Source organism: Coregonus clupeaformis, unplaced genomic scaffold (genome assembly GCF_020615455.1).
Source record: "Coregonus clupeaformis isolate EN_2021a unplaced genomic scaffold, ASM2061545v1 scaf0143, whole genome shotgun sequence".
Classification (NCBI taxonomy): Eukaryota; Metazoa; Chordata; class Actinopteri; order Salmoniformes; family Salmonidae; genus Coregonus; species Coregonus clupeaformis.
Genome location: NW_025533598.1, coordinates 572,501 through 598,697, shown reverse-complemented (window position 1 = coordinate 598,697; position 26,197 = coordinate 572,501). Strand labels below are relative to the sequence as shown.

Genomic DNA, 26,197 nt, shown 5'->3' with positions numbered 1-26,197 from the left:
TGTAGTGTTGTGGCGTCTCTTTATGTAGTGTTGTGGTGTCTCTCTTTATGTAGTGTTGTGGCGTCTCTCTTTATGTAGTGTTGTGGTGTCTCTCTTTATGTAGTGTTGTGGCGTCTCTCTTTATGTAGTGTTGTGGTGTCTCTCTTTATGTAGTGTTGTGGTGTCTCTCTTTATGTAGTGTTGTGGTGTCTCTCTATATGTAGTGTTGTGGTGTCTCTCTTTATGTAGTGTTGTGGTGTCTCTTTATGTAGTGTTGTGGTGTCTCTCTTTATGTAGTGTTGTGGTGTCTCTTTATGTAGTGTTGTGGTGTCTCTCTTTATGTAGTGTTGTGGTGTCTCTTTATGTAGTGTTGTGGTGTCTCTCTCTATGTAGTGTTGTGGTGTCTCTCTTGTTGTGATGTGTGTTTTGTCCTATATTTTTATTTTTAATCCCAGCCCCCGTCCCCGCAGGAGGCCTTTTGCCTTTTGGTAGGCCGTCATTGTAAACTGAAATGCCTATTTAAATAAAGGTTAAATAAAAATAAAATAAAGAACTGAATTAACCCTGGGAAGGAAAGCTTACTGGATGGAACTAATGTCATATCTAACTAGGCCTCGTGTGGCCAGATACTGGTTGTGCAGGTCTTTGCTCCAGTCCTGCTTTAACACACCTTATTCAGCTACACTAGTCAGAAATCTGGCCACATGCGTCCCTGTCTACCTCTGGAGGTGGTCAGGCAGATCAGATTACAATCAACAATACCTGCTTAGTGGTCAATGATAGGTTAGTTGTTGGTAGGTCAGGTGTTAGGGGTCAGGTGACTTACCCTGTAGATGGTCGTTGACCTGGCAGCTCAGCAGCCATTTCCCGGACGCCAAGGGAACCATCGCCGCGGTGACGAAGGTTGCCGGGAACAGGCTGAGTGTGTCGGCACGGTGACCGCGGTCCAATAGGGTGTTGCCCTGGAAGTATACGGAGTGTATGTCCACCTCGTTGCCCATCCCAAACAGGTGCCATGCCACCGGGCGACCCTGGCACAGCTCCATCTCAGGCAGGTTACCATACATATACCCATTTATGGCTGAGGAAAGGAGAGGAGAGGAGAGGGGGGCCAGTATGACAAATGTATGTACTCGCTAACTGTAAGTCGCTCTGGATAAGAGCGTCTGCTAAATGACTAAAATGTAAAATGTAAATGAGAGGAGAGGAGAGGAGAGGAGAGGAGAGGAGTGGATAGGAGATGAGAGGATAGGATGGGGAGAGGGGAGGATAGGAGAGGGAGAGGAGAGGAGAGGAGAGGAGAGGGAGAGGAGAGGGAGAGGAGAGGAGAGGAGAGGAGAGGAGAGGAGAGGAGAGGAGAGAGGAGAGGAGAGGAGAGGAGGGGAGAGGAGAGGGAGAGGAGAGGAGGGAGAGGAGAGGAGAGGAGAGGAGAGGAGAGGGAGAGGAGAGGGAGAGGAGAGGGAGAGGAGAGAGGAGAGGAGAGGAGAGGAGAGGGAGAGGAGAGGAGAGGAGAGGAGAGGAGAGGAGAGGAGAGGGAGAGGGTGGGGAGAGGAGAGGAGAGGAGAGGAGAGGAGAGGAGAGGAGAGGGTGGGGAGAGGAGAGGAGAGGAGAGGGAGAGGAGAGGAGAGGAGAGGGTGGGGAGAGGAGAGGAGAGGAGAGGAGAGGAGAGGAGAGGGTGGGGAGAGGAGAGGAGAGGAGAGGAGAGGAGAGGAGAGGAGAGGAGAGGAGAGGAGAGGAGAGGAGAGGAGAGGAGAGGAGAGGAGAGGAGAGGAGAGGGTGGGGAGAGGAGAGGAGAGAGGAGAGGAGAGGAGAGGAGAGGAGAGGAGAGGAGAGGAGAGGAGAGGAGAGGAGAGGAGAGGAGAGGAGAGGAGAGGAGAGGAGAGGAGAGTACTGGTAGCAGGGCTGCACGATTAGGACAAAATATCTAATTATGATTTTTTTTGGCCATATATTACAATTGGATGAAAACCTGGTCATTTCATCAGACATGGTTAAAAGTGTCAGGGTAGAGAATATGACTTCTAAAATGATATCATATGAAATAATACATACTCTGCTAACTGAATGCAAAAACCCAATAAAACAAATATTTTCCAACATTGATATACATATGATAATCAATAGGATTATTACACATACATGTTAACAAACATTCATTTTTGACATGATCATCAAACTATAGTGTGCTAGAAGCGCAGCACTAATTAATTAGTTAATTAATTACATTGCGTTCCTATTTCCAATTTTACCATTATGAGTTCTTAAATAACCTAAATTAATTACGTATTCAGAAAGCGATAGGCTACAGACGGAATAGGAAGCTGATGGTTGTGTAATTATGTATAAGTAGGATCAATCATTATTAGAATTGAAATTATAAATCAAAGTGCCTTAAAAACATGTAGCAAGGTACAGCCTGTGTCCAAAACATTGGAGTCTGGTCCAGTCATCAACGTGATGGCCTTTACCACGATTGGATCAGTCATCAACGTGATGGTCTTTAGCACGTTTGGTCCAGTCATCAACGTGATGGCCATTACCACGATTGGTCCAGTCATCAACGTGATGGTTCATCCTTGGGAGCAGTTTCCAAATGCCTGAAGGTACCACGTTCATCTGTACAAACAATAGTACGCAAGTATAAACACCATGGGACCACGCAGCCATCATACTGTCATAGGATGCCACCTTTCCAACATTCGGAGAGTACGACCCTTCTTACACAGGAAGCGGCACAGGTCCTAATCCAGGCACTTGTCATCTCCCGTCTGGATTACTGCAACTCGCTGTTGGCTGGGCTCCCTGCCTGTGCCATTAAACCCCTACAACTCATCCAGAATGCCGCAGCCCGTCTGGTGTTCAACCTTCCCAAGTTCTCTCACGTCACCCCACTCCTCCGCACACTCCACTGGCTTCCAGTTGAAGCTCGCATCTGCTACAAGACCATGGTGCTTGCCTATGGAGCTGTGAGGGGAACGGCACCTCCGTACCTTCAGGCTCTGATCAGTCCCTATACCCAAACGAGGGCATTGCGTTCATCCACCTCTGGCCTGCTGGCCCCCTACCTCTGCTGAAGCACAGTTCCCGCTCAGCCCAGTCAAAACTGTTCGCTGCTCTGGCACCCCAATGGTGGAACAAGCTCCCTCACGACGCCAGGACAGCGGAGTCACTCACCACCTTCCGGAGACATTTGAAACCCCACCTCTTTAAGGAATACCTGGGATAGGATAAAGTAATCCTTCTACCCAAACTTACCCCACCCCCCCAAAAAATAAATATATATATATATATATATATATATATATATATATTGTGACGACCCTCCCACTCTGTCTGCCGTATTCTCTCTTTGCTCTTGTTTCCTTATTAGGATGCCGGTGGGCGGAGTTGGGAGGGTCGTCAGCTACATGGGAAACACCTGGGCCGGGTGTGTCCCAGTATAAATGGACCTCTTCCACATTCATGAGGGTGACTCTCTCCAGGCAGATACTTTGACTTTGGTTGTGGTATTTTTTGTGGACTTTTTGGTTGTTTGATTTGGCACCTCTCAACACTTTTCCATATTACATTTATGCAAGCAAACACTCACTTACACTACTGATTACTGATTACACACCCCATCGTTATTTGAGTTAGTTACTTTAGTTAATAAATATATACTTTAAGTATTCCTTGTCTCCACGTGTCTCCCTTTTGTTACGAACTTGAGCCGGTTCGTGACAAGTGGGGGCTCGTCCGGGATCTTGAACTGGTTGTGTTTGGGAGAACGTGGAGTTAATGTCCAATTCTGTAGGGTCTTTCTTTGTAAATGTTGTTAGTTTGTTTGCGTTTGATAGGCCCAGTATTGGTTGCCTTTGGGTTGTGTACTGCGTTGGAGAGAGTACATTGGTTAGTTTCCAGTCCCTGCCCAGCCTGGAAACTCTTGCTCGACTCGCTGTTGGGACATCGGTCTGAGGAGGTGAGTACAATCGGCTGTGTACCTCAGTGGGAGATTGGGTAGGGTAGTGACATTTTCTACCCGGAGCTATAGCTTTTTCCCCTGATAGGCTTAGTGACGTGTTTTGTTTTGAGATACGTTGGGCATGGTTAAATGTTTGTTATTTTTGTGTGGTGTCTGTGGACTGAGCAGTTGTCTCGGGGGCACATCCGTGGCTTGGGGGAATCTACCAGCGTGCTGGGGGGTTTAATTCCTTGCCAGCGGGCTACAGTGCGTAATTACCCACCGCGAATCTGCACGAAGACTAGGGTTGAGTTATTGTAGGTTTTGGGGAAGCTCCATATCCCAGCTCTCTTCTGTGGTACTCGGTGTGATTGTCATTTCTCTTGTGTCTGGTGTGCTCAGCAGAGGGGTTGAGCAAGATTATTATGATATATATATATTTTTTTTTCTCCTGATTATGGCGTCTAATGTAGACGAGTTCATTCGCTTTCCATCAGAAGAACTGTTAGAATTATGTACTAAAGAACAGCTGTTGAAGGTTGCTGAACACTACAAGGTTGAAATTAGTGATAAACGTCTAAAAAATTCTATTAGGTTAATATTGAAGGCCAATTTGATGGAGAGTGGTATTCTGGATGTTACCACTGGGGCAGCCTCTGCTGAGGACACGTTGTCTCCCGATATGTTACAATGACCGCTCCATCGGTTAGTCATAGTGGTCTTCTTTTGAACAGCAGAAAGAACTGCTTCTGTTACAGCTAGAGCATGAAAAAAATGGACAAAGAGCTAAAATGGAGCATGAACAAGCTAAAATGGAGCATGAACAAGCTAAAATGGAGCATGATCGTGTAAAATATGAAAGGAAATTGGAATTTAAACAGGATATGGAGCGTGCTAAAAATCAAGCTGCAACAAGAGCGACTAGAGTTGGTTAGAGAAGGAAAGCTCTCAGGGGAGAGTTTGCTCTGGGAAGGTGACCCAGAGTTACCTAGGGGTCGTTCCTCTTTTGGTCGTAATCCAGACACATTTGATGTTGTAGGGAATTTACGGTTGTTGCCCCAGTTTAATGAAAAGGACCCGGAGACATTCTTTTCGTTGTTTGAGCGTGTTGCTGACGCTAGGAGTTGGCCTGATTCTGATCGCACTTTGATGTTGCAGTGTGTGCTGACTGGTAAAGTCAAGGAGCACTGGAACGGTTCCATCAAACACTTAAGTCTTTGTTGAGAGCTTATTGTACTGAGATGGAAAAGGATTGGGAGGAGGGGTTGCCTTGGTTATTGTTAGCTGCTAGGGAGGTTTCACAGGAGAGCACAGGTTTTAGTCCAAATGACCTAGTGTTTGGACATCGGGTGCGTGGGCTTTTATCTGTTCTCCAGGATGACTGGAAGTCTCCCGAGCCTCCTCAGTCACTGTTATCATATGTGGGTGATTTTCGGCGACGCTTGTATGCCGCTGGTGAAATGGCTAAAGAGAAGCTAGCATCTTCACAGGACAGGATGAAGAGCATATATGATCGCCGAGCTGAGCCTCGTCACTTTAGTCCAGGTGATCAGGTTCTGGCTCTGCTGCCAATTGTTGGTTCTCCTTTTCAAGCCAAGTTTCAAGGTCCATATACAGTGGTGCGGCAGTACACTGAGCAAAATTATCTAGTTGCCACTCCAGAACGGAGGAAAGCACACCAACTGTGCCATGTAAATTTGTTAAAACCCTATTATGCACGTTCCTCTGAGACTGAACAGTGGGAGTCTACAGAGGACGGTAAGGCTGTTCTTTTGGCTGATACTGTTTATTCCAAGAGTTTTGGTCATGCTAGGTCTGTGCAGGAGCGGGAAGATGTTTCTGGTCCTGACGATTGCATACTGCAGGGTAGATTGAAGAATTCAGAGACACTGGAGATTTTAGATAGCCTTCTTACGCATCTACCTGTTGATGGGCGGAAAGAGATAGATGGTTTGATTTTGTCATGTTCTATCTTTCCTGTTTGTCCCTTCCTAGTCTTGTGTTCTTCTTTCCTCTTAAAGGTTGCTTCCTGTGTAAAGGTTGCTGAGGTCTGGAGAGGAGGATGATGGGTGGGGCAAGTGGAGGGGTGAACATGTAAAATTTGTCGGTTTGGGACGCAGGGGCTGGTACGTTGGTCCGGGGTCCTTGTTGGTCCCCGGTCTTATGGGGGGGTGTGACGACCCTCCCACTCTGTCTGCCGTATTCTCTCTTTGCTCTTGTTTCCTTATTAGGATGCCGGTGGGTGGAGTTGGGAGGGTCGTCAGCTACATGGGAAACACCTGGGCCGGGTGTGTCCCAGTATAAATGGACCTCTTCCACATTCATGAGGGTGACTCTCTCCAGGCAGATACTTTGACTTTGGTTGTGGTATTTTTTGTGGACTTTTTGGTTGTTTGATTTGGCACCTCTCAACACTTTTCCATATTACATTTATGCAAGCAAACACTCACTTACACTACTGATTACTGATTACACACCCCATCGTTATTTGAGTTAGTTACTTTAGTTAATAAATATATACTTTAAGTATTCCTTGTCTCCACGTGTCTCCCTTTTGTTACGAACTTGAGCCGGTTCGTGACAATATATATATTGTAAAGTGGTTGTCCCACTGGCTATAAGGTGAATGCACCAATTTGTAAGTCGCTCTGGATAAGAGCGTCTGCTAAATGACGAAAATGTAAATGTAAATGTAACGTACTTTGGTGCAAAAAGTGCAAATCAATCCCAGAACAGCAGCAAAGGACATTGTGAAGATGCTGGAAAAAACAGGTACAAAAGTATCTATATCCACAGTAAAACTAGTCCTATATCGACATAACCTGAAAGGCCGCTCAGCAAGGAAGAAGCCACTGTCCCAAAACCGCCATAAAAAAGCCAGACTACGGTTTGCAACTGCACATGGGGACAATGATCTTACTTTTTGGAAAATGTCCTCTGGTCTGATGAAACAAAAATAGAACTGTTTGGCCATAATGACCATCGTTATGTTTGGAGGAAGAACACCATCCCAACCGTGAAGCACGGGGGTGGCAGCATCATGCTGTGGGGGTGCTTTGCTGCAGGAGGGACTGGTATCCAGAAAAACGCATGTCAAAAATGTTATAAATTGATTTGCATTTTAATGAGGGAAATAAGTATTTGACCCCCTCTCAATCAGAAAGATTTCTGGCTCCCAGGTGTCTTTTATACAGGTAACGAGCTGAGATTAGGAGCACACTCTTAAAGGGAGTGCTCCTAATCTCAGCTTGTTACCTGTATAAAAGACACCTGTCCACAGAAGCAATCAATCAATCAGATTCCAAACTCTCCACCATGGCCAAGACCAAAGAGCTCTCCAAGGATGTCAGGGACAAGATTGTAGACCTACACAAGGCTGGAATGGGCTACAAGACCATCGCCAAGCAGCTTGGTGAGAAGGTGACAACAGTTGGTGCGATTATTCGCAAATGGAAGAAACACAAAAGAACTGTCAATCTCCCTCGGCCTGGGGCTCCATGCAAGATCTCACCTCGTGGAGTTGCAATGATCATGAGAATGGTGAGAAATCAGCCCATAACTAGTCAATGAGGATCTTGTCAATGAGCTCAAGGCAGCTGGGAACATAGTCACCAAGAAAACAATTGGTAACACACTACGCCGTGAAGGACTGAAATCCTGCAGCGCCCGCAAGGTCCCCCTGCTCAAGAAAGCACATATACAGGCCCGTCTGAAGTTTGCCAATGAACATCTGAATGATTCAGAGGAGAACTGGGTGAAAGTGTTGTGGTCAGATGAGACCAAAATTGAGCTCTTTGGCATCAACTCAACTCGCCGTATTTGGAGGAGGAGGAATGCTGCCTATGACCCCAAGAACACCATCCCCACCATCAAACATGGAGGTGGAAACATTATGCTTTGGGGGTGTTTTTCTGCTAAGGGGACAGGACAACTTCACCACATCAAAGGGATGATGGACGGGGCCATGTACCGTCAAATCTTGGGTGAGAACCTCCTTCCCTCAGCCAGGGCATTGAAAATGGGTCGTGGATGGGTATTCCAGCATGACAATGACACAAAACACACGGCCAAGGCAACAAAGGAGTGGCTCAAGAAGAAGCACATTAAGGTACTGGAGTGGCCTAGCCAGTCTCCAGACCTTAATCCCATAGAAAATCTGTGGAGGGAGCTGAAGGTTCGAGTTGCCAAACGTCAGCCTCGAAACCTTAATGACTTGGAGAAAATCTACAAAGAGGAGTGGGACAAAATCCCTCCTGAGATGTGTGCAAACCTGGTGGCCAACTACAAGAAACGTCTGACCTCTGTGATTGCCAACAAGGGTTTTGCCACCAAGTACTAAGTCATGTTTTGCAGATGGGTCAAATACTCATTTCCCTCATTAAAATGCATAACAATTTATAACATTTGTGACATGCGTTTTTCTGGATTTTTTTGTTGTTATTCTGTCTCTAACTGTTCAAATAAACCTACCATTAAAATTATAGACTGATAATTTCTTTGTCTAATACTTTTTTCCCCTCACTGTACATAAATCACTGACTTGTAGAATAAAAGGAGTCAGCTCTATTCATGGCTTTTCTATCTGCAACGTTCAGCTACTGAAGGCGACCGTGTTGTAGCTGCTGTTGCTGTGGGCTGGTGGAGAGCAGGAAGCAGGAAGTGTGAATCTCTGTCCCAAATGGCACCCTATTGTCGATACAGCGCACTCCTTTTGACCAGAGCCCTGTGGCACTACAACAGGAGTGCACTGTATAGGGGAAAGGGTTCCATTTGGTCCACATGTTGACGTCTGTCTGTCTGAATGTGAAGAGATTTCAGTTTGTCTGTACTGACTCAACTAAACCACAATCAACATCACACAGGATGGAGAGAGAGAGAGAAAGAGAGAGCGAAAGAGAGAGAGAGATAGCGAGATGGAGAGAGAACGACGTGAAGATGTTTTCAGACAGTGAGATGCAGACAGGTGGTTGTAAAAATGCACTTGGGTGCATCTCAATAATTAAGTAGCATCCTCTCCTTGCCTCCTCTTCTTGTCTCCTCTCCTTCATCTGCACAGACCCAGAACGACTAAAGACAAAATACCTTTTTACCTTGTCTAATCTCCATTGCTTGAACATGCCAGAATGTTTTCAGCCAGAAGAAGAAGAACACTTGTACCTCTTGTTTCATCCAATACAAAGTCAAGGTATTGGAGTGGCCATCACAAAGCCCTGACCTCAATCCTATAGAAGATTTGTGGACAGAACTGAAAAAGCGTGTGCGAGGAAGGAGGCCTTAATGACTTGGAGAAGATCTGCAAAGAGGAGTGGGACAAAATCCCTCCTGAGATGTGTGCAAACCTGGTGGCCAACTACAAGAAACGTCTGACCTCTGTGATTGCCAACAAGGGTTTTGCCACCAAGTACTAAGTCATGTTTTGCAGAGGGGTCAAATACTTATTTCCCTCATTAAAATGCAAATCAATTTATAACATTTTACAGTTACACCAGCTCTGTCAGGAGGAATGGGCCAAAATTCACCCAACTTATTGTGGGAAGCTTGTGGAAGGCTACCCGAAACGTTTGACCCAAGTTAAACAATTTAAAGGCAATGCCACCAAATACTAATTGAGTGTATGTAAACTTCTGACACACTGGGAATGTGATGAAAGAAATAAAAGCTGAAATAAGTCATTCTCTCTACTATTATTCTGACATTTCACATTCTTAAAATAAAGTGGTGATCCTAACTGACCTAAGACAGGGAATTTTTACTAGGACTAAATGTCAGGAATTGTGAAAAACTGAGTTTAAATGTATTTGGCTAAGGTGTACGTAAACTTCCAACTTCAACTGTAACTATTCAGACCCTTTGCTATGAGACTCAAAATTGAGTTCAGGTGCATCCTGTTTTCATTGATCATCCTTGAGATGTTTCTACAACTTGATTGGAGTCCACCTGTGGTAAATTCAATTGATTGGACATGATTTGGAAAGGCACACACCTGTCTATATAAGGTCCCACAGTTGACAGTGCATGTCAGCGCAAAAACCAAGCCATGAGGTCGAAGGAATTGTCTGTAGCGCTCAGAGACAGGATTGTGTCGAGGCACAGATCTGGGGAAGGGTACCAAAAAATGTCTGCAGCATTGAAGGTCCCCAAGAACACAGTGGCCTCCATCATTCTTAAATGGAAGAAGTTTGGAACCACCAAGACTCTTCCTAGAGCTGGCCGCCCGGCCAACCTGAGCAATCGGGGAGAAGGGCCTTGGTCAGGGAGGTGACCAAGAACCCGATGGTCACTCTGACAGTGCTCCAGAGTTCCTCTGTGGAGATGGGAGAACCTTCCAGAAGGACAACCATCTCTGCAGCACTCCACCAATCAGGCCTTTATGGTAGAGTGGCCAGACGGAAGCCACTCCTCAGTAAAAGGCACATGACAGGCCGCTTGGAGTTTGCCAAAAGGCACCTAAAGACTCTCAGACCATGAGAAACAAGATTATCTGGTCTGATGAACCAAGATTGAACTCTTTGGCCTGAATACCAAGCGTCACGTCTGGAGGAAACCTGGCACCATCCCTACGGTGAAGCATGGTGGTGGTAGCATCATGCTGTGGGGATGTTTTTCAGCGGCAGGGACTAGGAGACTAGTTAGGATCGAGGGAAAGATCAACAGATTCAAGTACAGAGAGATCCTTGATGAAAACCTGCTCCCGAGCGCTCAGGACCTCAGACTGGGGCGAAGGTTCACCTTCCAACAGGACAATGACCCATAGCACACAGCCAAGACAACGCAGAAGTGGCTTCGGGACAAGTCTCGGAATGTCCTTGAGTGGCCCAGCCAGAACCCAGACTTGAACCCGATCAAACATCTCTGGAGAGACCTGAAAATAGCTGTGCAGCGACGCTCCCCATCCAACCTGACAGATCTTGAGAGGATCTGCAGAGAAGAATGGGAGAAACTCCCCAAATACAGGTGTGCCAAGCTTGTAGCGTCACACCGAAGAAGACTCAAGGCTGTAATCGCTGCCAAAGGTGCTTCAACAAAGTACTGAGTAAAGGGTCTAAATACTTATGTAAATGTGATATTTCAGAATTTTATTTTTTATTAATTAGCAAAAATGTCTAAAAACCTGTTTTTGCTCCGTCATTATGGGGTATCGTGTGTAGATTGAGGAGGGGTCTCAATACACTGTACAAATTATCCCAAAAAAAATTGGGGAAAAAACGACTTAATCCGTTGTAGATTAAGTTAGACAGTTTCTAATTGGTTGACGTCGGTTAGCTGAAATACTGCCACAGCACCGAAGATTCAAACTTCTTTGGCATCGGATTGACGTTGTCGTTAGCACTAGCAGCACTCATGTTTCCGACACTCTGTGAAGCCCTTTCTCTAACTAAGGTAAAGCCCTTTCTCTCCTCACCAGCATCTCACTGAGGTAAAGCCCTTTCTCTCCCCACCAGCATCTATAATAATAATAATAATATGCCATTTAGCAGACACTTTTATCCAAAGCGACTTACATTCATGCGTGCATACATTTCTTGTGTATGGGTGGTCCCGGGGATCGAACCCACTACCTTGGCATTACAAGCGCCGTGCTCTATCAGCTGAGCTACAGAGGACCACTCATCTAACTGAGGTAAAGCCCTTTCTCTCCCCACCAGCATCTAACTGAGGTAAAGCCCTTTCTCTCCCCACCAGCATCTAACTGAGGTAAAGCCCTTTCTCTCCCCACCAGCATCTAACTGAGGTAAAGCCCTTTCTCTCCTCACCAGCATCTCACTGAGGTAAAGCCCTTTCTCTCCCCACCAGCATCTAACTGAGGTAAAGCCCTTTCTCTCCCCAACAGCATCTAACTGCCCGCTCTATGCGGGGTTGGTTGTGATTGGCCAGCATGTGCATGCCATGCAGAGAGGGAGAGAGCCCGCTTGTGATTGGTCAGCATCCTCTGTGCATGTGGAGAGTGAATGAACGGAGTCTCGCACATGTTATTAGAGGAGTCTAGTTTTTGTTGTATCAACGGAGTGTCACAGAAATGAGAAAATCACAGCCTCTTGTGATATGGATATTGCACATGTCAATATCGCAATTTCGATCTCAATTCGATTAATCGTGCAGCTCTAAGTAGTATATACACGTAGGATATACACGTAAACAAGGCTGAAAAGTGACTGGTAGCAGGAATATACACTGCTCAAAAAAATAAAGGGAACACTTAAACAACACAATGTAACTCCAAGTCAATCACACTTCTGTGAAATCAAACTATCCACTTAGGAAGCAACACTGATTGACAATACATTTCACATGCTGTTGTGCAAATGGAATAGACAAAAGGTGGAAATTATAGGCAATTAGCAAGACACCCCCAATAAAGGACTGGTTTTGCAGGTGGTGACCACAGACCACTTCTCAGTTCCTATGCTTCCTGGCTGATGTTTTGGTCACTTTTGAATGCTGGCGGTGCTTTCACTCTAGTGGTAGCATGAGACGGAGTCTACAACCCACACAAGTGGCTCAGGTAGTGCAGCTCATCCAGGATGGCACATCAATGCGAGCTGTGGCAAGAAGGTTTGCTGTGTCTGTCAGCGTAGTGTCCAGAGCATGGAGGCGCTACCAGGAGACAGGCCAGTACATCAGGAGACGTGGAGGAGGCCGTAGGAGGGCAACAACCCAGCAGCAGGACTGCTACCTCCGCCTTTGTGCAAGGAGGAGCAGGAGGGGGGCACTGGCAGAGCCCTGCAAAATGACCTCCAGCAGGCCACAAATGTGCATGTGTCTGCTCAAACGGTCAGAAACAGACTCCATGAGGGTGGTATGAGGGCCCGACGTCCACAGGTGGGGGTTGTGCTTACAGCCCAACACCGTGCAGGACGTTTGGCATTTGCCAGAGAACACCAAGATTGGCAAATTCGCCACTGGCGCCCTGTGCTCTTCACAGATGAAAGCAGGTTCACACTGAGCACGTGACAGACGTGACAGAGTCTGGAGACGCCGTGGAGAACGTTCTGCTGCCTGCAACATCCTCCAGCATGACCGGTTTGGCGGTGGGTCAGTCATGGTGTGGGGTGGCATTTCTTTGGGGGGCCGCACAGCCCTCCATGTGCTCGCCAGGAGGTAGCCTGACTGCCATTAGGTACCGATATGAGATCCTCAGACCCCTTGTGAGACCATATGCTGGTGCGGTTGGCCCTGGGTTCCTCCTAATGCAAGACAATGCTAGACCTCATGTGGCTGGAGTGTGTCAGCAGTTCCTGCAAGAGGAAGGCATTGATGCTATGGACTGGCCCGCCCGTTCCCCAGACCTGAATCCAATTGAGCACATCTGGGATATCATGTCTCGCTCCATCCACCAACGCCACGTTGCACCACAGACTGTCCAGGAGTTGGCGGATGCTTTAGTCCAGGTATGGGAGGAGATCCCTCAGGAGACCATCCGCCACCTCATCAGGAGCATGCCCAGGCGTTGTAGGGAGGTCATACAGGCACGTGGAGGCCACACACTACTGAGCCTCATTTTGACTTGTTTTAAGGACATTACATCAAAGTTGGATCAGCCTGTAGTGTGGTTTTCCACTTTAATTTTGAGGGTGACTCCAAATCCAGACCTCCATGGGTTGATAAATTTGATTTCCATTGATAATTTTTGTGTGATTTTGTTGTCAGCACATTCAACTATGTAAAGAAAAAATGTATTTAATAAGATTATTTCATTCATTCAGATCTAGGATGTGTTATTTTAGTGTTCCCTTTATTTTTTTGAGCAGTGTATAAATACTTATGGTAATATACTCATGGTACATTATATATACAATATATATATAATATAATATGTAAACAGGAGTAATAGTGACCAGTAGCAGGATAGATAGATACATACTGTAGTAATGGTAATCAATAATCAATAATCACCAGTGTAATGGAGTAATAAATCTAATCAACAATCATTTTAGCAGCAACGTAGGTTTTGTCCGAGTGGCTAGAGACCTGTGGATGGCCGTAGAGCAGGCTGAATACTGTGAATAATCTCTGGCTCCGTCGCCTTGCGAGTGTTGACCACATTAAAAACCTTACATACGTCAGCCTCGGAGAGCGAGATCACCTAGTCCTCTGGGACGGCGGGGGCCTTCGTGCACGGCCCAGTGTTGTTTTTTGTCAAAGTGTGCATAAAATGCATTGAGTTCGTCTGGTAGAGAGGCATCGTTCGATAGATCACGGCTAAGTCTACCTTTGCAATCCATAATGGACTGTAGCCCGTGCCACATACGTCGAGCGTCGGCGCCGGTGTAATAGGATTCCACCTTGTTCCTTTATTGTCCTTTTGCCTGTTTGATGGCTCTGCGGAGGTCGTAGTGGGACTTGTTGTACGCGTCCTCAGCCGTATCCTCGAGGGTAGCTGCGATAGCCCTGTGTGCAGTAGCTCTGTCCTTTAGCTTAGCGTGTACCTTAGTGTTAATCCACAGCTTTTGATTGGGGAAGCAGCGAACCTTCACTGTGGGGACAACGTTGGTGATGCATTTCTTGATGAAGCACGAGACGGAGGAGGTTAGCCAGCGCTAGCAAAGCAGTTCTTCGATTCGGAAGACCATTTCTCTACGGAGCGCGTCACGGGTACATCCTGTTTGAGCTTCTGCTTTGTAAACAGGAAGCAGGAGTATAGAGACATGATCTGATTGGCAGAAGGGGGGACAAGGGAGGGCCTTAACTTAACAGTGGTCTAGGACGCCCCTAGAGACGTGATGATAAAAGTTTGGCATCACAGAATTAAAAAAATTGCCGGCAACAAGAAAAGCAGCGTCCGGGTGCATGGTTTTCCTGCTTGTTTATAGCCTTTTACAGTTTGTTAAGTGCAAGCTTGTTGTTGTTGTTGTCCTGATGTGGAATGTATACAGCAGTCACGATAACAGCTGAAAACTCTCTTGGGAGGTAGAAGCGTCGGCATTTGACCATCAGCTATTCCAAGACGGGTGAACAATGGGTCAAGGCTTCTACTGCTAGGGTCTGCACACCATCTGTTACAGATCATATATTCCACTTCAATAGTGTCTCAGAATAGACCCAAATAGGCAGGCAGGTTGCCAAACATGTCCCCCAAAATAGGCAGGCAGGCTGCCAGGGGAGAGGAAAGGAAGCATTCTGTCACAGTATTCAGCCTGCTAGTCAGAGCATTGAGTTTATAAATGACAGATTAGAAGATCCTTCCTCTTGATCACATTCCAGAAGTTTTCAATGGGATTCAGGGCTGGAGATTGGGCTGGCCATGACAGGGTCTTGATCTGGTGGTCCTCCATCCACACCTTGATTGACCTGGCTGTGTGGCATGGCGCATTGTCCTGCTGGAAAAACCAATCCTCAGAGTTGGGGAACAATGTCAGAGCAAAAGGAAACGTGTTTTCTTCCAGGACAACCTTGTACGTGGCTTGATTCATGCTCACTGTATCCCTCTGCCAGTAAAGCCAGAATTGAACCCTTCTTTTCCTCACTCAAAACTTTCCTTTTCAACTCTTTTGGCATGGTCCATAGTTATTTTTTGATTAATATTACTTTTGAGGTACTATTAGCACTGTTTTTGCCATCCAGCTGGTCCTATTGCAAGAGGATAGTGATGACCACAGCAATGGTTTTTATACTTTTCCTCGTTAAATAACATTTGGTTCAGGTGATCACCTAATCAGTACCTAATTCAGTAGAATGAGGTGTGCCTGTGTTGGAATTCAACAGACACTGGAATGGAATGGCTGTCATACATGTAGAGATGCTGATTTAAGAAACATGTGCAGTGGTCCAGAGCTTTTCCAGAGCTTGTCACGTTCGTTTAAGGACAGGTCAAACCAAGGCGCAGCGTGAAATGCGTACATGTTTATTTCAATGATAAACACACGACAAAACAACAAACCAAAGGAAACGTGAAGTCCAAAGGCTGAACACTAAACAAGCCTCAACACGGAACAAGATCCCACAACTAGACAGTGCCAATAGGCTGCCTAAGTATGATCCCCAATCAGAGACAACGAGCGACAGCTGCCTCTGATTGGGAACCACACCCGGCCATACATAGACATACAACACCTAGACTGAAACATAGAATATTCACACCCTGACTCAACATATAAGAGTCCCCTGAGTCAGGGCGTGACAGTACCCCCCCCCCAAAGGTGCGGACTCCGACCGCACAACCTTTACATAACAGGGTAGGGGCCGGGTGGGCATTCCGCCTCGGAGGCGGATCCGGCTCAGGGCGTGATGACCACATTCTCTCCGCCTCCCTGTTGCGCCCCTGGTCTGGTCTGGACCTCAGCGCGCTGCTTCCCCTCTCCTTCCTCCCACGATACTCCAGGCCCTGTCTGGACCCTGGTGTGGGAGACCCCGAACCTGGAGAGGGGCTGACGTCTGGGTCTGGACTGGAGCCGCTGACCGGAGCTGGACCGGGCACCGGTGGAGCGGACTAATCAGGCTCCGGAGTGGAGCCGCTGACCGGAGCTGGAATAGGCACCGGTGGAGCGGACTGCTCTGTCTCCGGAGTGGAGCTGCTGATCGGAGCTGGATCAGGCACCGGTGGAGCGGACTGCTCTGGCTCCGGAGTGGAGTCACCTCTCTCTGTCTCTGTCTCTGTCTCTCTCTCTCTCTCTCTCTCTCTCTCTCTCTCTCTCTCTCTCTCTCTCTCTCTCTCTCTCTCTCTGTCTCTCTCTCTCTCTCTCTCGCTCTCTCTCTCTCTCTGTCTCTCTCTGTCTCTTTCTCTCTCTCTCTCTCTCTCTCTGTCTCTCTCTCTCTCTCTCTCCTTCTCTCTCTCTCTCTCTCTCTCTCTCTCTCTCTCTCTCTCTCTCAAAGCAGACTAACTGTGGTGTTTCAAACTGCTTTTCTCATGAAGGTCTGACTAGGGTTTCCAACATGCTGTTCTCATAAAGGTCTTTACTTTACAACACTAACACAATCACCAGGACATGCTCTCTGCTTTCTATTTTCTGCTGAAACAAGATAAGGTAAACATAGCTAACGTTAGCTAGCCAACTCAACGCATCTCTCTTGGCGAGTTAGCTTGCTAGGTAACATAGCTTTTATTTGAGTGTATAAAAGTTTAGCTAGCTACTCGCTAGCTATTGTAAACTGCATATTTGCTTGTGTTTTTTCATTCATGCACCAGAATAAACAGAAGACTGTCTATCGCTCAGTAAACTGTAGCAGGGAGGGATTGAAACAGGATACTGGAGCAACTCTGTGAGAAAATATGGCAACTTATTAAAACAACTAAAGCACACACGTTACTGTCTTTGTTGATGCAATAAAGGAGTGAATATGTCTTGGATCACATTCTGTGTGTGTGCGTGTGTGTTTGAGTGACAGTTGAACATGGGAAAGCAGTGGTATTTACATGCCTGCTGAGCCAGTTAAACTAACCCATAGCAGAGTTTCCACTGTAAGACAGACAGACAGAGACACGCTCACACACACACAGAACATCTACACTGACCGGTGCAGGACTGTTTTATGTATAAACAGAAACAAAACAAACAGACATAGTTCCACAACACAGACTGATAAGGGTTGTGACAACGTGAACAGACTAAACCCTTTTCTTGAATCTTCAACATAGAAATGCTACCAAAAAAAAGAATTTTACAGAACTCGATTCACCAAATTATATTTTCAGTCTCCTCCATTTCCACTGAATGATATTAACTGTAAGGATTTCTTTCCTAATAATAATGTAAAATTAACCCATTTACAGAAAGACCTGTGTGAAGGCCAAATTACAATCTGGAAAAACACCAGGGCTTGATGGAATACCAGTAGAGGTACAGCGCCTTGCTAAGGTATTCATCCCCCTTGGCGTTTTTCCTATTTTGTTGCATTACAACCTGTAATTTAAATTGATTTTTATTTGAATTTCATGTAATGGACATACACAAAATAGTCCAAATTGGTGAAGTGAAAAAATAAAATAAAAACATGTTTCAAAAAATTCAAAAAAATAAATGATGGCGTTTTTGTTATTTGGTTGCAAAATAGTCAAAAAACTGTAACAAATAAATATTGTAAAAGTGGTGCGTGCATATGTATTCACCCCCTTTGATATGAAGCCCCTAAATAAGATCTGGTGCAACCAATTACCTTCAGAAGTCACATAATAATTAGATAACTAAAGTCCACCTGTGTGCAATCTAAGTGTCACATGATCTGTCACATGATCTCAGTATATATCTATCTATCTATCTATATAGTCTGCAGCACCACTAAGCAAGGGGCACCACAAAGCAAGCGGCACCATGAAGACCAAGGAGCTCTCCAAACAGGTCAGGGACAAAGTTGTGGAGAAGTACAGATCAGGGTTGGGTTATAAAAAAATATCCGAAACTTTGAACATCCCACAGAGCACCATTAAATCCATTATTAAAAAATTTAAAGAATATGGCACCACAACAAACCTGCCAAGAGAGGGCCGCCCACCAAAACTCACGGACCAGGCAAGGAGGGCATTAATCAGAGAGGCAACAAAGAGACCAAAGATAACCCTGAAGGAGCTGCAAAGCTCCACAGCGGAGATTGGAGTATCTGTCCATAGGACCCCTTTAAGCTGTAAACTCCACAGAGCTGGGCTTTACGGAAGAGTGGCCAGAAAAAAAGCCATTGCTTAAAGAAAAAAATAAGCAACGTTTGGTGTTCGCCAAAAGGCATGTGGGAGACTCCCCAAAAGGCATGTGGGAGACTCCCCAAACATATGGAAGAAGGTACTCTGGTCAGATGAGACAAAAATTGAGCTTTTTGGCCATCAAGGAAAACACTATGTCTGGCGCAAACCCAACACCTCTCATCACCCTGAGAACACCATCCCCACAGTGAAGCATGGGGGTGGCAGCATCATGCTGTGGGGATGTTTTTCATCAGCAGGGACTGGGAAACTGGTCAGAATTGAACGAATGATGGATAGCGCTAAATACAGGGAAATTCTTGAGGGAAACCTGTTTCAGTCTTCCAGAGATTTGAGACTGGGACAGAGGTTCACATTCCAGCAGGACAATGACCCTAAGCATACTGCTAAAGCAACACTTGAGTGGTTTAAGGGGAAACATTTAAATGTCTTGGAATGGCCTAGTCAAAGCCTAGTCAAAGCCCAGACCTCAATCCAATTGAGAATATGTGGTATGACTTAAAGATTGCTGTACACCAGCGGAACCCATCCAACTTGAAGGAGCTGGAGCAGTTTTGCCTTGAAGAATGGGATGTGCCAAGCTTATAGAGACATACCCCAAGAGACTTGCAGCTGTAATTGCTGCAAAAGGTGGCTCTACAAAGTATTGACTTTGGGGGCGTGAATAGTTATGCACGCTCAAGTTCAGTTTTTTTGTATTATTTCTTGTTCGTTTCACAAGAAAAAAGATTTTGCATCTTCGAAGTGATAGGCATGTTGTGTAAATCAAATGATACAAACCCCCCCAAAAAATCAATTTTAATTCCAGGTTTTAAGGCAACACAATAGGAAAAATGCCAAGGGGGGTGAATACTTTCGCAAGCCACTGTATGAGTGATATCTTTTCCACCATTTCATCTCAACCACTTGATTGTCTTTAATTGAATGTTTTCTTGTTAGAACAGGTTGGCTAATTGTTAATTGTAGGTTTCTCCCACTAATTACCTGAATCAGACACAGGTGTTTAAATGCTGGCCAATAGGGAGTTAGAGCAGCTAGTACCCCTCAGTAGACTGAACAGATTTAACCTGCGACACACACACACACACACACACACACACACACACACACACACACACAGACACAGACACAGACACAGACACAGACACAGACACAGACACAGACACAGACACAGACACAGACACAGACACAGACACACACATACACACAGACACAGACACAGACACAGACACAGACATACATACACATACACACACACACACACACCACACACACACACACACACACACACACACCACACACACACACACACACACCACACACACACCACACACACACACACACAGCTCGATGTACTCAATTACCTCGCACATCGACTGAGAATATCAAACATTATCCTTCTTTAATATTGAGTTTCAGCTCCTGCTTTTTTTTCACAACAGCCTTAATTCGTCGGAGGTGACCTCTACAAGCGTTCCACAGGGATGTCAACTTGGCACCTACTACCTACCCCGAACATTTTTTATTTTATTTTATTTCACCTTTATTTAACCAGGTAAGCCAGTTGAGAACAAGTTCTCATTTACAACTGCGACCTGGCCAAGATAAAGCAAAGCAGTGCGATAAAAACAACAACACAGAGTTACATACGGGGTAAACAAAACATAAAGTCAAAAATACAACAGAAAATATATATACAGTGTGTGCAAATGTAGCAAGTTATGGAGGTAAGGCAATAAATAGGCTATAGTGCAAAATAATTACAATTAGTATTAACACTGGAATGATAGATGTGCAAGAGATGATGTGCAAATAGAGATAATGGGGTGCAAATGAGCAAAATAAATAACAATACGGGGATGAGGTAGTTGGGTGGGCTAATTTCAGATGGGCTGTGTACAGGTGCAGTGATCGGTAAGCTGCTCTGACAACTGATGCTTAAAGTTAGTGAGGGAGATAAGAGTCTCCAGCTTCAGAGATTTTTGCAATTCATTCCAGTCATTGGCAGCAGAGAACTGGAAGGAATGGCGGCCAAACTTAAATCTTTTGTCTTGCCCATTCACCCTCTGAATGGCACACATACACAATCCATGTCTCAAATGTCTCAAGGCACAACATTCCTTCTTTAACCTGTCTCCTCCCCCTTCATCTACACTGATTGAAGTGGATTTAACAAGTGACATCAATAAGGGATCATAGCTTTCACCTGGATTCACCTGGTCAGTCTATGTCATGGAAAGAGATCTTAATGTTTTAGCGCATGTTATTTTTACTCATTATTCTTATTCATTATTCACTGTGTATTTATTCTTCGTGTCACGATTTCAATTTTTTTATTTATATATTTTTTATCTTTAACTCTGCATTGTTGGAAAAGGACCCGTAAGTAAATATTTCACTGTTAGTCTCCACCTGTTGTGACAAATAACATGAGGGAGTGAGGGAGGAGTGGGAGAAATGGGGGAGGAGTGGGAGAAATGGGGGAGGAGTGGGAGAAATGGGGGAGGAGTGGGAGAAATGGGGGAGGAGTGGGAGAAATGGGGGAGGAGTGGGAGAAATGGGGGAGGAGGGGAGAAATGGGGGAGGAGGGGAGAAATGGGGGAGGAGTGGGAGAAATGGGGGAGGAGTGGGAGAAATGGGGGAGGAGGGGAGAAATGGGGGAGGAGGGGAGAAATGGGGGAAGAGGGGAGAAATGGTGGAGGAGGGGAGAAATGGGGGAAGAGGGGAGAAATGGGGGAGGAGTGGGAGAAATGGGGGAGGAGTGGGAGAAATGGGGGAGGAGGGGAGAAATGGGGGAAGAGGGGAGAAATGGGGGAGGAGGGGAGAAATGGGGGAAGAGGGGAGAAATCAGATCAATGCAAATAGCACGGGTAACCATGCAAATAGTTAGGGTAGCCATGATTAGCTGTTCAGCAGTCTTAAGGCTTGGGGATAGAAGCTGTTGAGAAGTCTTTTGGACCTTTTAGACTTGGCACTCCGGTACCTCTTGCCGTGCGGTACCAGAGAGAACAGTCTATGACTAGGGTGGCTGGAGTCTTTGACAATTTTGAGGGCCTTCCTCTGATACCGCCTGGAATAGAGGTCCTGGATGGCAGGAAGCTTGGCCCCAGTTATGTACTGGGCCGTACGCACTACCCTCTGTAGTGCCTTGCGGTCGGAAGCCAAGCAGTTGCCATACCAGGCGGTGATGCAACCAGTCAGGATGCTCTCGATGGTGCAGCTGTAGAACCTTTTGAGGATCTGAGGACCCATGCCAAATCTTTTCAGTTTCCTGAGGGGGAATAGGCTTTGTCGTGCCTTCTTCACGACTGTCTTGGTGTGTTTGGACCATGATAGTTCGTTGGTGATGTGGACACCAAGGAACTTGAAGCTCTCAACCTGTTCCACTACAGCCCCATCGATGAGAATGGGGTGTGCTCAGTCCTCTTTTTTTTCCTGTAGTCCACAATCATCTCCTTTGTCTTGGTCACGTTGAGGGAGAGGTTGTTGTCCTGGCACCACACGGCCAGGTCTCTGACCTCCTCCCTATAGGCTGTCTCATCATTGTCGGTGATCAGGCCTACCACTGTTGTGTCGTCGGCAAACTTAATGATGGTGTTGGAGTCGTGCCTGGCCATGCAGTCATGGGTGAACAGGGAGTACAGGAGGGGGACTGAGCACGCACCCCCTGAGGGGCCCCCGTGTTGAGGATCAGTGTGGCAGATGTGTTGTTACCTACCCTTACCACCTGGGGGCGGCCCGTCAGGAAGTCCAGGATCCAGTTGCAGAGGGAGGTGTTTAGTCCCAGGATCCTTAGCTTAGTGATGAGCTTTGAGGGCACTATGGTGTTGAACGCTGAGCTGTAGTCAATTAATAGCATTCTCACATAGGTGTTCCTCTTGTCCAGGTGGGAAAGGGCAGTGTGGTGTGCAATAGAGATTGCATCATCTGTGGATCTGTTAGGGTGGTATGCAAATTGGAGTGGGTCTAGGGTTTCTGGGATAATGGTGTTGATGTGAGCCATGACCAGCCTTTCAAAGCACTTCATGGCTACAGATGTGAGTGCCACGGGTCGGTAGTCATTTAGGCAGGTTATCTTAGTGTTCTTGGGTACAGGGACTATGGTGGTCTGCTTGAAACATGTTGGTATTACAGACTCAGACAGGGAGAGGTTGAAAATGTCAGTGAAGACACTTGCCAGTTGGTCAGCGCATGCTCGGAGTACACGTCCTGGTAATCCGTCTGGCCCTGCGGCCTTGTGAATGTTGAAGTCAGTGACTGATGTGGTGTACTCCTCAATGCTATCGGAAGAATCCCGGAACATATTCCAGTCTGTGCTAGCAAAACAGTCCTGTAGCTTAGCATCTGCTTCATCTGACCACTTCCTTATTAACCGAGTCACTGGTGCTTCCTGCTTTAGTTTTTGCTTATAAGCAGGAATCAGGAGGATTGAATTATGGTCAGATTTGCCAAATGGAGGGCAAAGGAGAGCTTTGTATGCGTCTCTGTGTGTGGAGTAAAGATGGTCTAGAGTTTTTTTCCTCTGGTTGCACATTTAACATGCTGGTAGAAATTAGGTAGAACGGATTTAAGTTTCCCTGCATTAAAGTCCCCGGCCACTAGGAGCACTGCCTCTGGATGAGCGTTTTCCTGTTGACTTATGGCCTTATACAGCCAGTTGAGTGCAATCTTAGTGCCAGCAACGGTTTGTGGTGGTAAATAGACAGCTACAAAAAAATATAGATGAAAACTCTCTTGGTAAATAGTGTGGTCTACAGCTTATCATAAGATACTCTACCTCAGGCGAGCAAAACCTTGAGACTTCCATAGTATTTGATTTTGTGCACCAGCTGTTGTTTACAAATATACACAGACCGCCACCCCTTGTCTTACCGGAGTCAGCCGTTCTATCCTGCCGATGTAGCGTATATCCCGCCAGCTGTATGTTGTCCATGTCGTCGTTCAGCCACAACTCGGTGAAACGTAAGATATTACAGTTTTTAATGTCCCGTTGGTAGGATAACCGTAATCTTAGGTCATCCATTTTGTTTTCCAATGATTGAACATTGGCTAATAGGATTGATGGAAGAGGCAGTTTACTCGCTCGCCGTCGGATCCTTACAAGGCACCCCGACCTACGTCCACGATATCTCTGTCTCTTTCTCCTGCGAATGACGGGGATTTGGACCTTGTCGGGGTCTGTAGAATATCCTTCGCGTCCGACTCGTTGAAGAAAAATCTTCGTCCAATACAAAGTGAATAATCGCTGTCCTGATATCCAGAAGCTCTTTTTGGTTATAAGAGACGATGGCAGAAACATTATGTACAGAATAAATTACAATAACGCAAAAAAACACACATAATAGCACAATTGGTTAGGGGGCCGTAAAACGGCAGCCATCTCCTCTGGCGCCATCTTTTCACTTTTCACAATTGGGAGAGGAGAGGGAGAAATGTGGGATGCTGGGAAGGAAGAGGACAGGACTTGTGGGAGATATGGGGGAGTCGACTAGGTGAAAAATCTGTCGATGTGCCCTTGAGCAAGGCACTTAACCCTAATTGCTCCTGTAAGTCGCTCTGGATAAGAGCGTCTGCTAAATGACTAAAATAAATAAATAAAATAAATAAAAATAGAGGGAGAGATGGGGGAGGAGAGGGAGAAAGAAATTGAGGTGTTTTTTTCCACTAGGCAAAACTCTTTGAAAGGGTTAACCTCGAAGGTTCTGGAAAGACTTGATTACCCACCATGCATCATGTTGGACTCCTGGAAGTCTGGGTCATCAGGGTCGACGGAGGCAGGGTCAGAACAGAAGGTCTGGATGTTGTGTTCCTGATACCAGCTCATAGACTCATCCACCACGTTGAACATCAGAACCACGTCTCTGTCTACGTCTACACGACCCTCGTCTGTCAGAACACCTAGTTAACACAACACCATTTACAGTGGGGAAAAAAGTATTTAGTCAGCCACCATTTGTGCAAGTTCTCCCACTTAAAAAGATGAGAGAGGCCTGTAATTTTCATCATAGGTACACGTCAACTATGACAGACAAAATGAGAAAAAAATCCAGAAAATCACATTGTAGGATTTTTTAATGAATTTATTTGCAAATTATGGTGGAAAATAAGTATTTGGTCAATAACAAAAGTTTCTCAATACTTTGTTATATACCCTTTGTTGGCAATGACACAGGTCAAACGTTTTCTGTAAGTCTTCACAAGGTTTTCACACACTGTTGCTGTTATTTTGGCCCATTCCTCCATGCAGATCTCCTCTAGAGCAGTGATGTTTTGCTGGGCAACACGGACTTTCAACTCCCTCCAAAGATTTTCTATGGGGTTGAGATCTGGAGACTGGCTAGGCCACTCCAGGACCTTGAAATGCTTCTTACGAAGCCACTCCTTCGTTGCCCGGGCGGTGTGTTTGGGATCATAGTCATGCTGAAAGACCCAGCCACGTTTCATCTTCAAAGCCCTTGTTGATGGAAGGAGGTTTTCACTCAAAATCTCACGATACATGGCCCCATTCATTCTTTCCTTTACACGGATCAGTCGTCCTGGTCCCTTTGCAGAAAAACAGCCCCAAAGCATGATGTTTCCACCCCCATGCTTCACAGTAGGTATGGTGTTCTTTGAATGCAACTCAGCATTATTTGTCCTCCAAACACGACGAGTTGAGTTTTTACCAAAAAGTTATATTTTGGTTTCATCTGACCATATGACATTCTCCCAATCCTCTTCTGGATCATCCAAATGCACTCTAGCAAACTTCAGACGGGCCTGGACATGTACTGGCTTAAGCAGGGGGACATGTCTGGCACTGCAGGATTTGAGTCCCTGGCGGCGTAGTGTGTTACTGATGGTAGGCTTTGTTACTTTGGTCCCAGCTCTCTGCAGTTCATTCACTAGGTCCCCCCGTGTGGTTCTGGGATTTTTGCTCACCATTCTTGTGATCATTTTGACCCCACGGGGAGAGATCCCAGATCGAGGGAGATTATCAGTGGTCTTGTATGTCCTCCATTTCCTAATAATTGCTCCCACAGTTGATTTCTTCAAACCAAGCTGCTTACCTATTGCAGATTCAGTCTTCCCAGCCTGGTGCAGGTCTACAATTTTGTTTCTGGTGTCCTTTGACAGCTCTTTGGTCTTGGCCATAGTGGAGTTTGGAGTGTGACTGTTTGAGGTTGTGGACAGGTGTCTTTTATACTGATAACAAGTTCAAACAGGTGCCATTAATACAGGTAACGAGTGGAGGACAGAGGAGCCTCTTAAAGAAGAAGTTACAGGTCTGTGAGAGCCAGAAATCTTGCTTGTTTGTAGGTGACCAAATACTTATTTTCCACCATAATTTGCAAATAAATTCATTAAAAATCCTACAATGTGATTTTCTGGAGAAAAAAAATCTCAATTTGTCTGTCATAGTTGACGTGTACCTATGATGAAAATTACAGGCCTCTCTCATCTTGTTAAGTGGGTGATTGGTTTTAAGGCCACAATTGGTGGCTGACTAAATACTTTTTTTTCCCCACTGTAGATTTACATTAATTTTCTACATTAAACATCAGAACAATGTCTCCATCTAAATACAGATTAAGGTACGATGGGCAACACTTTAATGGGTATTCATTTACGTTTTATAAAGGGTTTATAGTTAGTTCACAGATTAACAC

General features: G+C 45.8%; 1 protein-coding gene across 1 annotated transcript in view; it reads right to left on the bottom strand.

Annotated features, from left to right (window-relative positions):
* The window catches only part of LOC121542067 (ferroxidase HEPHL1), an 85,531-nt gene that overhangs the window by 42,438 nt on the left and 16,896 nt on the right, over window positions 1–26,197 (bottom strand). The window contains exons 4-5 of the mRNA XM_045213707.1: window positions 24,273–24,446; window positions 806–1,060 (exon numbers count right to left, since the gene is read on the bottom strand). Coding sequence (XP_045069642.1) covers window positions 806–1,060; window positions 24,273–24,446 — 429 coding nt within the window. The remainder of the gene's footprint in view (window positions 1–805; window positions 1,061–24,272; window positions 24,447–26,197) is intronic.